We start from the raw sequence: 12,412 nt of genomic DNA, 5'->3' as shown, positions 1-12,412 counted from the left end.
AACAGCATGATCATCGATCTGCGCAATTTGGATACGATGACATGTGTCAACCAGGTCAGCGAGCCTCACCGCCCAATCCCGTCAGTCGCCTGAAGTCGTTACTGAAGATCAATTCTTACCCGGATCTTCACGGGTCGACAAAGCATAACGACGTATAACGTTTATGAAGTCGACATATAACGTTTGTGAAGACAGTATAGTTTTAAACTTCGACGGGATAGGAATCTGCACCATCATGATGTGCAGTTCTTCACGGTACCACTTGTCCCACAAGACTGTTGTCAACATCTAATCAGCTAGTTCTGTGTGTAGTTTTGATGTAAATACTGCTTAAAGTTCGCTGTAAGTGGTATATGCGTTATACCGGTGCCTGTGAATCTGAGCCTATACTATAGTCTGTTTGCAGTGAAAACGTACCGATGAATTTCACTTTAAACTAAAGCGTAAATCAAATAAAGTGAAATTAAGATTGCGAATCCTCATAATTTTACCTTGCCAATTGGACATATAAATCTCAGAATTTTGTTTAACTTAGAATAAAGGTTGTTTAAGAAACGATCATAGTTTCAAATCGCTATTATTGGTTTGTATTACAAGGGGATATGCACATTAAATGAAACACCGACAACAAGTAGGGCTGGTCTAAATTAACGCTCACCACGTGTGCACGTGCTTTTGTTTCACTGTTCCAACTACTGCGCTTACCCCCTTGTAATACAAATCAATAATAGCAATTTGAATCTATGATCGTTTGTTAAACAACTTTTATCCCAAGTTGAATACAATTCTGAGATTTAAATGTTCAATTGGCAAGGTAAAATTATGAGGATTCGCAATCTTAATTTCACTTTATTTGATTTACTTTTTTGTTTAAAGTGAAATTCATCGGTACGTTTTCACTGCAAACAGACTATAAGATATAGATACTGTCGTGTGAATCACTTTATACACATAATTCTATTATAACATTCGGATGTATGTCTGTGCATATGTAGTGCGTATTTCGACTCCACGGGGTAAATTAAGAAATGAAAGAAATTTGCATGGCTAATTGAACGAAATGAAAAATATACGAACGAACGAACGAATGATAAAAAAAACGACTTGTTAGGAAGCTGTCCTTATTACGGTTAATAACATGCATCTTCATAATGCCTAAAATGTTGCAATATTAAATCCTTAGGTTTTATAGTGCACAGCGGATTGTTAGTTGGGTTAGTCGTGACCACGTTTTTACAACCATGCCCTCTACGACTGAAGTACCCATAATTCACAGCCGATATATTCATACGCACCCTCGTCCTAGTTCTATACCACTGTTCAGTGACGGGGGACACGCTGGGGAGGTTCTGTAGGAGTTAGTCAAGGTGCTGGACAACATGGCGTTACAGAACACCTCTCTGGACTCGGAGAGCAATTCCTCAGACCGTGGAGGGTCCGGCTGCTACGTGTCCGCGGTCCATGGCTTCATACTGCTGCTCCTGGCTGTTGCCATTTCTGTCGGAGTGGGGATCCTTGTACACTTCTCCGGGGGTGGGGAGTTAGTGTGTGAGTGTGGTCAGTCACAGACCCCTGCCCAGAGTCCGGAGGCCCTCAGGCAGATGTGTATTGACCTGGTCAAGGATGGCACTGGAGAGGAAATCTGTAAGTGTTTCTTTATAAATACACGTACATTCCTCTGGTTAGGTTAAGCTTGGTTCTTTGGTAGATTTGGTGTTTGTCACCAAACTCAGCTATATTTCAGCTATATGGCGGCGATCTGTAAATAATCGAGACAATACCAGACAATCCAGTGATCATCACTTAAGTTAAGCACAACTATCTTGTCTTAATATATAAAAGCGATGCAAAACCGAATTCACTCACTCACTTAAACTCAGATTCGCTTTGATAATGTTTCTCATTGTATATGTCAAATACCTGTTATCGTTGGCGTCACAAGAGTGGTAGACATGTCCGCCTATCCGAGCGTGCTTCAGGTAGCCTTATAGTGAAAATAGTCGCTCGCCACGCCGAAAGTCCGGGTTCGATTCTCCACCCGGGTAAAATGTGTGAAGACCCTGGTGTACCAATGTTGCTGAGATGTTGCTAAAAGCGGCGTAAAACCATACTCACTAACTGAGATTAACCTTACACCCTTACACCCAATACTGTCCAGTGTAGCGGTATACCAAACTCACCAGCTGATCAATATTGACAGGTGACGTGTGTCCAGCTGACCCAGAGCGGACGACAAAGACTCCAGCTCCCGAGGTCACAACTACAGCTACGACGATAGCACCACCAGCAACAACAACAGAGGCGCCTAGAGACTATCGTCTACCCATCACCGTGCGGCCCTATCTGTACAGTCTGTCTCTCCAGCCCAACATCTACGGCGGGGACAATGGAGTTTTTGATTTCAATGGCACCGTCTCCATTGCAACAGTTGCTGAAGAGGCTGCAACAACCATCACCCTGCACGCCCATCCTACACTCAACATCGACAAGGCCACCATACAGGTCGGAATCTGAACTTACGTACATTAGAGAGCCAATGGTATTGTAGACTAGCGCTTAGAAACAAACAAGTCCTTTCATATTGAAAAGGGGGGCAGTGGGGTAGCCTAGTGGTTAAAGCGTTGGCTCGTCACGCCAAAGACCCGGGTTCGAATCCCCACATGGGTACAATGTGTGAAGCCCATTTCTGGTGTCCCCCGCCGTGATTTTGCTGGAATATTGCTAAAAGGGGCGTAAAACCAAACTCAGTCAGTCAGAAAAGGTGAGAAGGAAGATTGAGCCTGAACCTGGGGAAATTGACTTGCTTTATTTAGGGCTTTAATGCTTCTGAAAGGGCTGGGCGGAAGGGAAAATAATCTGGTTCAGGGACTGTGAGACTGACCAATATTTTTGTGACAGTATGGTGAAAAATAAAGTTACCAGTACCCTAATGGCGATTTGGCCCTGTGATACCCGAGAGGCGCTATTTCCGGTACTAAGCTGGTTCTCGGCTCCCTTTGCGCGCGCCAGTTTGTGTTATGAGAGACGGGGCCCAGTTTACTCCCGGTACTCGATTTCCGGTGACAAGCGCGTATTCAAGAACCAGTTCTGGTTCCAAATTGCGCGACCGCCAAATAGGAGTTTACTAGACCGGACCAAGTAAACAACCATGCTTGACTGTCACAGCTGTTGACAGTCGTAATAGTTGGCTGATGGTTAGATCGGAAATTTGTTATTCCTGCAATAATGAACGATTCCTTACTGTCAACTGACAACCATGGGTCCATTCGAATAGGAATGAAACGTTGCTTGTCATCGGAAGTACTAAGGTCTCAGGATGCGCTATAAACTGGATAAATAGACCTGTTTCATATTTAACTCTATGTGTTTGAACTGTGTGCCGAAAATATGAACAGGACAGGCTGTTTTCAGGGCTTGGCGGAAGATGGCAAATACAGAGTGTAAAGTTGCCGTTCTTTGATGGTGTAATCCAGGCGATCCGAATCATGATATTATACGAAAGCTGATATAACCAGACATATGTATCATATGGTCACATTTGGGCACAATCAAAAGGGCAGATTGTTACAACCAATCTTATGTGTGCCAAAATATATCTGTATCCTACAGGCGAGGGGTAGAGCACAATCCAAAATGCCACACTGTTATGACACATGTCACGTGTGCCCTTAGTCACATTTGAAATTGTAACATCACTTTGCCAACAGGTGCGAGACATCAACTCAACAGCCAGCCTAACTGTACCAGACACATCGTATGAATCTCTGCGGCATTTCTTTGTCCTGCGTCTGTCCACGCCTCTGACCATTGGTCGCCATTATGAGATATCAATGTCCTTCAGCGGCCCCTTGTCTCAAGATGGAGTCGGTCTGTACCTCAGCGTGTATCAGGAGGATGGCAGGAACGTGTAAGTATTGGTTCTAGTCAGTGTCAGGGCAACCATTTGCAACTGAAGAAAACCGCTAACAATACGAGCTCGTATTTCTGCAGGATGGTTTACTCTACACAATATTCTGAACATGGGAGATATCATGAAAATAATTGTAAGATAGGAGATGAGACGAGAAGAGACGACACCAAAACAAATTCATATTTGAAATATGAAAATGAGAATAAAAACAGAAACTATAAACACAAGAAAATATCACCCTTACTATCTTAACCAAAGGTGAAACACATAAGAAATTGGACATTATCACAGTGACGGCAAAAATGGCATTTACCAGTATGTATAAATGTAATATTTACAAGATATATCGCAGTTATAGTAAACTTTAGTAGAAGGGCACGATACGAATTGTATACGAATTGTATTGTAGGATACGAATCGTACATAGCGGACTGTTACAAAGGATTACATCTTACAATCGTTTAAAAATTACTGTAAGTTGTATGCTTCTCTCGAGGGTAATACGGTCTGATGTACACCTCTTTGTAGCAGTGTCACCCGAGCCGGTAGGCGAGCATCTGGTAATATATATTAATAATAAATGGCCTCTCGACTGGATTATTTAAATGATAAGCAAATAGTTAGGATAGAAATGGTTAATTATGTCTAAGCTGAGTATGCAAACGATGCAATGTATAAAATAGTTTAAATAAAGCAGTGAAAGTCGGTATAATTAATGTGTACATAGTGAACTCAAAAACAGCTAATCGAACGGCCGTTTTCAAACTCCGTGCACTGCATGCGTTATATTATGACGTCATATGACTGTTAGCGATACAGCTTCTCGGCGGAGATTTTGGCGGTTACCGGGCAGCGGGTAAAATTATTTCCAGTTTTCACCCTACTGGAAGGTGAGGTGAGGTGAAATTGGGTTTTAACGTCGTGCTTGAGAATATTTCGCTCATATGACGACGTGCATGCGTGTGTATGTGTATGTGCGGCTGCTTGTACTAGCCCAGACTTAAGCTGGTTTTATAGTGCTAGCCCACTGAGATACCATGCCGCAGTAAAGCATGAATACCCCACTCAGACACATTATACTGACTCCGAGCTGACCCATCCTTGTTGTACCCATTAATGTCGAGCGCCAGGCAGGGACCAACAAGTACCATATTTTAACGTCTTTTGGTATGACGCGGTCGGGGATCGAACCCACGACCTTCCGCACTCCGGGCGGACGCTCTAACCACTACACCACGGAGGCGGTTCCTTCCTAAAGCGACATTGACCAATGAAATCTAAGTATTTTACATGAAGGTAAGATAATGGCTGGCATTATGATTTCCTCACTGTCATTTCGTATCTTACGTGGCTCTCTGACAAACTGCTGATCATAGATGTCGCATACAGTTCAACCTCACGCAGAATGACTTATTGTTCTTCGTTTCAGAGAAAGAATGTGTATGTCATTTAATCAGTATCCTAAACGGTATTCTATATCTCTCAAAACAACATCATTCGTATACGAACTAAAAGTTGACCCCTCCTGGATGGATGAATAGTGTTAATAGACCATCTACTTTACAAGCAGTCAAGACAGTGACTGACTGACTGACTAAGAATGGTTTTACTCCGTTTTTTGCAATATTCCATCAATATCACGGCGAGGGACACCAGAAATGGGCTTTTTATAAATTGTACCCATGTTGGGAATCGAACCCGGGCCTACGGCGTGATGAGCGAACGCTTTAACCACTCGGCTACCCAACAGCCCTCCAAGACACTGAACTTAATGCAATGGTAAATCTAGTATAGGAATGTTACACTGACTGACTGAGTGTGGTTTTACGCCGCTTTTAGCAATATTCCAGCAACATCAGAGCGGGGGACACCAGAAATGGGCTTCACACATTGTACCAATATAGGGATTCGAACCCGGGTCTTTGGCGTGACGAGCCAACGCTTTAACCACTAGGCTACCCCACCGCCCCAGGAATGTTACAGACTTTGCAGAGTTTGAGTACAGTTATCAATACCCTGTCATCCCAGGACAGGGGCTCCAAAAGTTGACTCCATACGGTAACGACTTCGGGATCTGATCCGAGTCTTCGGCATACACTGAGTGAGTGAGTATGGTTTTATTCCGCTTTTAGCAATATTTCAACAATATCACGGCGGAGGGCCTTCGGCATACAGCACTGAATATGTGATAAGTAAGTTTCCATGACTGTCCCAGGAAAGAATGGAGCAGTCTAACTTGTTGGATCTCCTGCGGCAGATTAGCCCGGGTTCAATATCTCATCAAGGATAAAATATTTTAAGTCAGCAATGTTACTGATGACTGTTCAAAGTATAAGGTGTTTTTTTCAGTTACCTAGCAACGACCCAGTTTGAGGCTCCTGATGCACGTAAAGCCTTCCCCTGCTTTGATGAACCTGCGCTGAGAGCAGAGTTTGACATCACCCTCGTGAGACAAGATGGCGGAGAAAGGAACTACACTTCACTCGCCAACACTCCACGGAAATCATCCACTTCTCTACAGTACGTCACCTCTAAATTTCATAATAGAGGAAGACATCGAGTGATGCCAAAAGGCTGAAAGGTTTATTGCAACACGTGACCTAATTCCCTTTGTTCCACACAGCTATGGTCATTTATGATTTATGACGACACCATAAGCCTCCTTTTGGTATTATGCAGGTCCTGGAACCATCGCTTGATAGCTACCTTTAACCGTAAATGTTAATTATTGTAAAACCGTTCATTGATAGGGACACTGATTGCCTTGTCGTCTAAGACACCGAAGTTAGTTGGCATGGTTTCTTCTTCCATGCCCGAGTGAACAAAAATATCTAATAAATCCAAGATTGATTTGGCCAGCCCAGATTCATTCGCCTCTAGGCCTAAACCCAAGCAAAGGTTGATCTGGTCAGTCTAGATTGTCTCATCTGTAGGCCTGATTTGACCGGTCCAGGTAGCCTCTGCCCAAGGCCTAGGCCTGTTACTCGTGTCTCAAAAGACGAGGATATCCAAGATTAGTTCAGTGCTTAACACTAGGAAGTTTTCATGTGTCAGATGCTATACTGGTGTTGTAGGAACGGCATGGTTGCCGACGTGTTTGAGCGGACTGTGATGATGCCCACCTACCTCTTGGCGTTCATAGTGTGCGACTACGAGTACGTGGAGGATATCGTGAGCAACGTCCAGGTGTGTCCCAGTGACTTCTTCTCTATACTTGAGTATCTGCCATTATCCTGTATGTTTTAGTCTCCATTCTGTTATGACGAATACCTTGAGGAGCTGGTGATAGTACATAGAAATGGACTGCATTGGCGCTTAGTAAGCACTTAAAGAAATATTTCTACATGATTAGAGTTTTAAAATACGATAGGAAAAATGATTCGCATGATATATTACTGCTGACAAGTATGTTATGCATATTATGTATGTGAGAAATCTATGGGATATCTGAAAATCTATATATTAGCCCTTTTAGACATGCATTGACAACGTTTTAAGAGGTGAGGTCTTGTTTATTTATCAAGACTTCTGAACCCAATCTATAGCCCAATCGATTAATTTTTAAGCAGAATTACCCAGCACATTTTACAAACTGTTACGGGAATGGTTGAACAGACATAAGCAAATGAAAAAATTCATACAAATTTCAAATTTCAATTTCCTTCTTTTCCTTAGTTTAGTTAGGTAACGTCCGAAACGAAGCTATACTATCCAATACGTCGATCGATGATCATAAAACCAATCACTGGATTGTCTCGTCCAAACCGATAATTTACTATTAAATAGCCGAAATATCGCTAAGTACGGCATTTAAACATAAAGCACATTGGACCATATTCTAAAAGTGAGTGAGTGAGTTTAGTTTTACGCCACACTCAGCAATATTCCAGCTATATGGCGGCGGTCTGCACATAATAGAGTCTGGACCAGACAATCCAGTGATCAACAGCATGATCTACGCAATTGGGAACCGATGCCATGTCTCAACCAAGTCAGCAAGCCTGACCACCCGATCCCGTTAGTCGCCTCTTACGACAAGCATGGATTACTGAAGGTTCATTCTAACACGGACCTTCACGGGTCTCTAATACCCTAAGATGAAAGTAATATTGTTTTCAGCAACATTTTGAATTTTTTTCATCAGTATCGAACATGGGCGATGCCCAAGAAACTTGAGTACACGGAAACTGCACAGCGTCACGGGATCGCCATCTTCAAGCGGTTTACGGATTACTTTACGCCAGCATATGTCTTCTCTAAATTAGGTATGCCCAGCCTTAATATTGTCACTTCTAAATTATATTCGCAATGCAGTAGATTGAATGTAAACAATTCTTCGTCAGAGTATCGTCTTTCCAAATCGACATTAGAAATGTACTGGAGCCCGATACACAAAGCGTTCACAACATACGATATTCGTAAGCCTATGATAAAATCTATGCATCCAATTGTTCGTAACGCTACAATATTCGTAAGCCTATGATAAAATCTATGCATCCGATTGTTCGTAACGCTACAATATTCGTAAGCCTATGATAAAATCTATGCATCCGATTGTTAGTAACGCTACGATGTTCGTAAGCCTATGATAAAATCTATGCATCCGATTGTCCGTAACGCTACAATATTCGTAAGCCTATGATAAAATCTATGCATCCGATTGTTCGTAACGCTACGAAGGCTTTGTGGATCGAGACCCTGATTGATTACAATTCTGCATTTGGACATTCAAAAACAGCGTTTGTTGTTTTACAAAAACGTCCTCACCACAACGCCAGCAACTACAACATCTGCTCTGACGGCTACATGTGCTTCCACTGATTTCAGACAACATCGCCATCCCCGACTTCAACGCTGGAGCCATGGAGAACTGGGGTCTCATCACCTACAGGGACACACTGCTGTATGAACCCGGGGTCTCCTCAGCCTCCGATGAGAACTGGATAGCAGAGGTCATCTCTCATGAGATAGCTCACCAGGTACTCTTGTCTGTCCCTCCGACTATAGCTGATAAATTAAAACAGGAATCCGACTCAAGTTTAGAAGGGTTTGGAATGTCTCTCTGCTCTCATAAAATTAAGCATTGCTATTAGGGTCCATTTCAATTATTTTTAATTTGTAAATTTAGATTGTTATCTAAATATTAGTAAATATAAGACGACTGTATTACTAACGAGAGAGTGAACAGGGATTAACGCCAGTATTTTAGTTATGTAATTGATTATTACAGTTCGCTCTACCACCATGATAGTAGAGCGAACTTTATTTGAACTATTTAGTTAAGATGAGGACGCTTACATCCGAATGCTTTAACGTTATAATAGTTCAGGGCGAAAGTAAATTATGATAGTAGAGCGAAAATAAACGACGGTGTCGGTAACCTCAATTGAGAATCCTCGCTAAGGATAATTGACGCGCTGTAATTTGAGGTGTCTGCCCCTACGTTATTAAATTAAATATCTTCTAAATGAGAATCCATACATCGCACAGGGCTATGATTTACGTAAACAACTGTTCTGTTATGACGTCGCATGTCTACTACCAACGTAAGTTTAGATCAGTGACATCCAGATGAAGCTGAGTGGTCAAGCGACATTCCACGATTGCATTGTGGGAATGTAAACATTGCGAACGTTACCGTGTTGCTGAAAACTTGTGAGTCGAATTGAGACATTTTAACCGTCGGAAAACATAAACGTAATGTTTCCACCAGTGATGTTAGCTGCGTGAAGCAACTGCAAACCAAGAAACGGGATGCAACGGAGTAGTTTACTGTAGGAGGCTGTACGAGGCGATGACAAATGACATGCACCGTGACGTCGCTTACATTGTGACGTAATGCAAAATTGTTCGATTACGAGGTGGGCAGACTAGAATGGGGCAGTGACGACAATACATTGTGACGTAATGCAAAATGTGCACATTATCGTCTGATAAAGTTCTGTCGGCGCCTTTGATCTTTCACCGAAGCATCTTAGAATGGTTCATAAATGAGATAGATAAGACCAAGGAGCACGGGCACCCAAACAGGAATTCAGGGCAGCTTAGGATTTGAACCCACAGACGTTGGTTTCTGGCACGCCTTGGGTACACAACTCTGTAAAGCGAATGCGGCCCCTTAAATAAATCTTACGACAATCGTAGCGCTAAGGTGATCGTCGCTCGCATACTTTAACATAGACTTACGACAGCTATCGTATACTTTAATATAGTGCAATCGTAGCGCTGAGGTGATCGTCGCTCGCATACTTAACATAGACTTACGACAGTCGTAGCGCTGAGGTGATCGTCGCTCGCATAACATAGACTTACGAACATAGACTAACATAGACGACAGTCGTAGCGCTAAGGTGATCGTCGCTCGCATCACATACTTCGTCGCTCACAACATAGACTTACGACAATCGTAGCGCTAAGGTGATCGTCGCTCACATACTTTAACATAGACTTACGACAGTCGTAGCGCCGAGGTGATCGTCACTCATGCGTGCGAGCGACGATCACCTAAGCGCTACGATTGTTGTAAGTCTATATTACATATCGAGCGACGATCACCTTAGCGCTACGATTGTCGTAAGTCTATATTAAAGTATGTTAACACAGACTTACGACAGTCGGAGCGCTGGGGTGATCGTCGCTCCATACTTTAACACAGACTTAGGACAGTCGGAGCGCTGAGGTGATCGTCGCTCCATACTTTAACACAGACTTTCAACAGTCGGAGCGCTGGGGTGATCGTCCCTCCCGTACTTTAACACAGACTTACGACAGTCGTAGCGCTGAGGTGATCGTCGCTCCATACTTTAACACAGACTTACGACAATCGTAAGCCCTTAGGTGATCGTCACTCCCTTACTTTAACACATATTTACGACAGTCGTAGCACTGAGGTGATCGTCACTCCTGTACTTTAAGATAGACTTACGACAGTCGTAGCACTAAGGTGATCGTCGCTCCATACTTTAAGATAGACTTACGACAGTCGTAGCCCTTAGGTGATCGTCGCTCCATAATTTAACATAGACTTACGACAGTCGTAGCACTGAGGTGATCGTCGCTCCATACTTTAACATAGAATTACGACAGTCGTAGCACTGAGGTGATTGTCGCTCAATACTTTAACATAGACTTACGACAGTCGTAGCACTGAGGTGGTCGTCGCTCCATACTTTAACACAGACTTACGACAGTCAGACTCCCGTACTTTAACACAGACTTACGACAGTCGTAGCGCTGAGGTGATCGTCGCTCCCATACTTTAACACAGACTAAAGCCCTTAGTGATCGTCGCTCCCTTACTTTAACCATACTTTAACATAGACTTACGACAGTCGTAGCACTGAGGTGATCGTCGCTCCATACTTTAACATAGACTTACGACAGTCGTAGCACTGAGGTGATCGTCGCTCCATACTTTAACATAGACTTACGACATCGTAGCACTGAGGTGATCGTCGCTCCATACTTTAACATAGACTTACGACAGTCGTAGCGCTAGACTTACGACAGTCGTAGCACTGAGGTGATCGTCGCTCCATACTTTAACATAGACTTATCGACAGTCGTAGCGCTGAGGTGATCGTCGCTCCATACTTTAACATAGACTTACGGCAACCGTAGCGCTAAGGTGATCGTCGCTCCCGTACTTTAACATAGACTTACAACAGTCGTAGCGCTACGATCACTTTGTGGGGCGGTTTTCTAACAAACCCAGAAAGAAGATGTCATACCAAATATATGAAAAAATCTTTTCATTTTCTGGTTGTATTTTTCAGTGGTTCGGTAACTTGGTGTCTCCCCTGTGGTGGAACTGGCTGTGGCTGAACGAGGCTTTCGCTTCCTTCTGGGACTACCACGTTGTGGGGGAGATCTACCCTTCCTGGAGGAAGGTAACATATGCAAACACACGCGAACACACGAACAATTACACTTGAGTGCTACACACAGAATCATAAGCGCAAGCACGCACCAACAGAGCAGTATTCATACGCACACACAGAAACGTCTACGTACGTGCACACACACAAGCAGTGAGGGAATGTGTGAGTTTAGTTTCCCGTCGCTTTAGAAATATTTCACCAGTCGGTGTGGGGGACATAAAAAATGGGTTTCACACTTTGTACCCATGTGGGGAATCAAACCCTGGTCTTCGGCCTGACGAGCAAACGCTTCAACGACAAGGCTACCCCAATGCCCCGCACATACACGTACGCACAAACGCAAAGATAGGCACGTACACGAACACGCACGCGTGCACACTACCATTCACGCTCGAACATACACGTGGAGAAATGAACACACAAACACGCACAGAGACAATCAATCTCTGAGACACAAGCAGTCATTTAGACACACACATCACGCACACACTCACACACACACAGATCATACTCGACTACACAGTTTACTTTGACAATTTCTAGTTGACCGGAGCTGTTTTCTACAAGGTAAGGAATTGAGTATCATATAACCCATACAGCGGTTAATGTCTTCTAATGATGA

General features: G+C 43.3%; 1 protein-coding gene across 1 annotated transcript; it reads left to right on the top strand.

The window, feature by feature from the left end:
* The first annotated feature begins 1,379 nt into the window (after positions 1 to 1,379).
* LOC124288398 (aminopeptidase Ey-like) lies at positions 1,380 to 12,369 on the top strand. The gene is made up of 9 exons (XM_046724916.1): positions 1,380 to 1,644; positions 2,201 to 2,502; positions 3,708 to 3,907; positions 6,260 to 6,430; positions 6,985 to 7,096; positions 8,055 to 8,175; positions 8,738 to 8,889; positions 11,686 to 11,799; positions 12,334 to 12,369. Exons 1-9 carry the CDS (start codon positions 1,380 to 1,382, stop codon positions 12,367 to 12,369), a joined length of 1,473 nt encoding a protein of 490 aa, XP_046580872.1.
* Positions 12,370 to 12,412: the final 43 nt, after the last annotated feature.

Source organism: Haliotis rubra, unplaced genomic scaffold (genome assembly GCF_003918875.1).
Source record: "Haliotis rubra isolate DU_JTF1 unplaced genomic scaffold, ASM391887v1 Scf417, whole genome shotgun sequence".
In the NCBI taxonomy this organism is placed as follows: domain Eukaryota; kingdom Metazoa; phylum Mollusca; class Gastropoda; order Lepetellida; family Haliotidae; genus Haliotis; species Haliotis rubra.
This window is presented reverse-complemented; position numbering and strand designations above follow the sequence as displayed.

Excerpts from the sequence above, each read along its gene's own strand:
- LOC124288398 (XM_046724916.1), top strand. The coding sequence starts at position 1,380 with ATGGCGTTACAGAACACCTCTCTGGACTCGGAGAGCAATTCCTCAGAC. Across the intron at positions 7,097-8,054 it reads ATATCGTGAGCAACGTCCAG|TATCGAACATGGGCGATGCC; the intron begins GTGTGTCCCAGT and ends TTTTTTCATCAG. Across the intron at positions 8,176-8,737 it reads ATATGTCTTCTCTAAATTAG|ACAACATCGCCATCCCCGAC; the intron begins GTATGCCCAGCC and ends CACTGATTTCAG.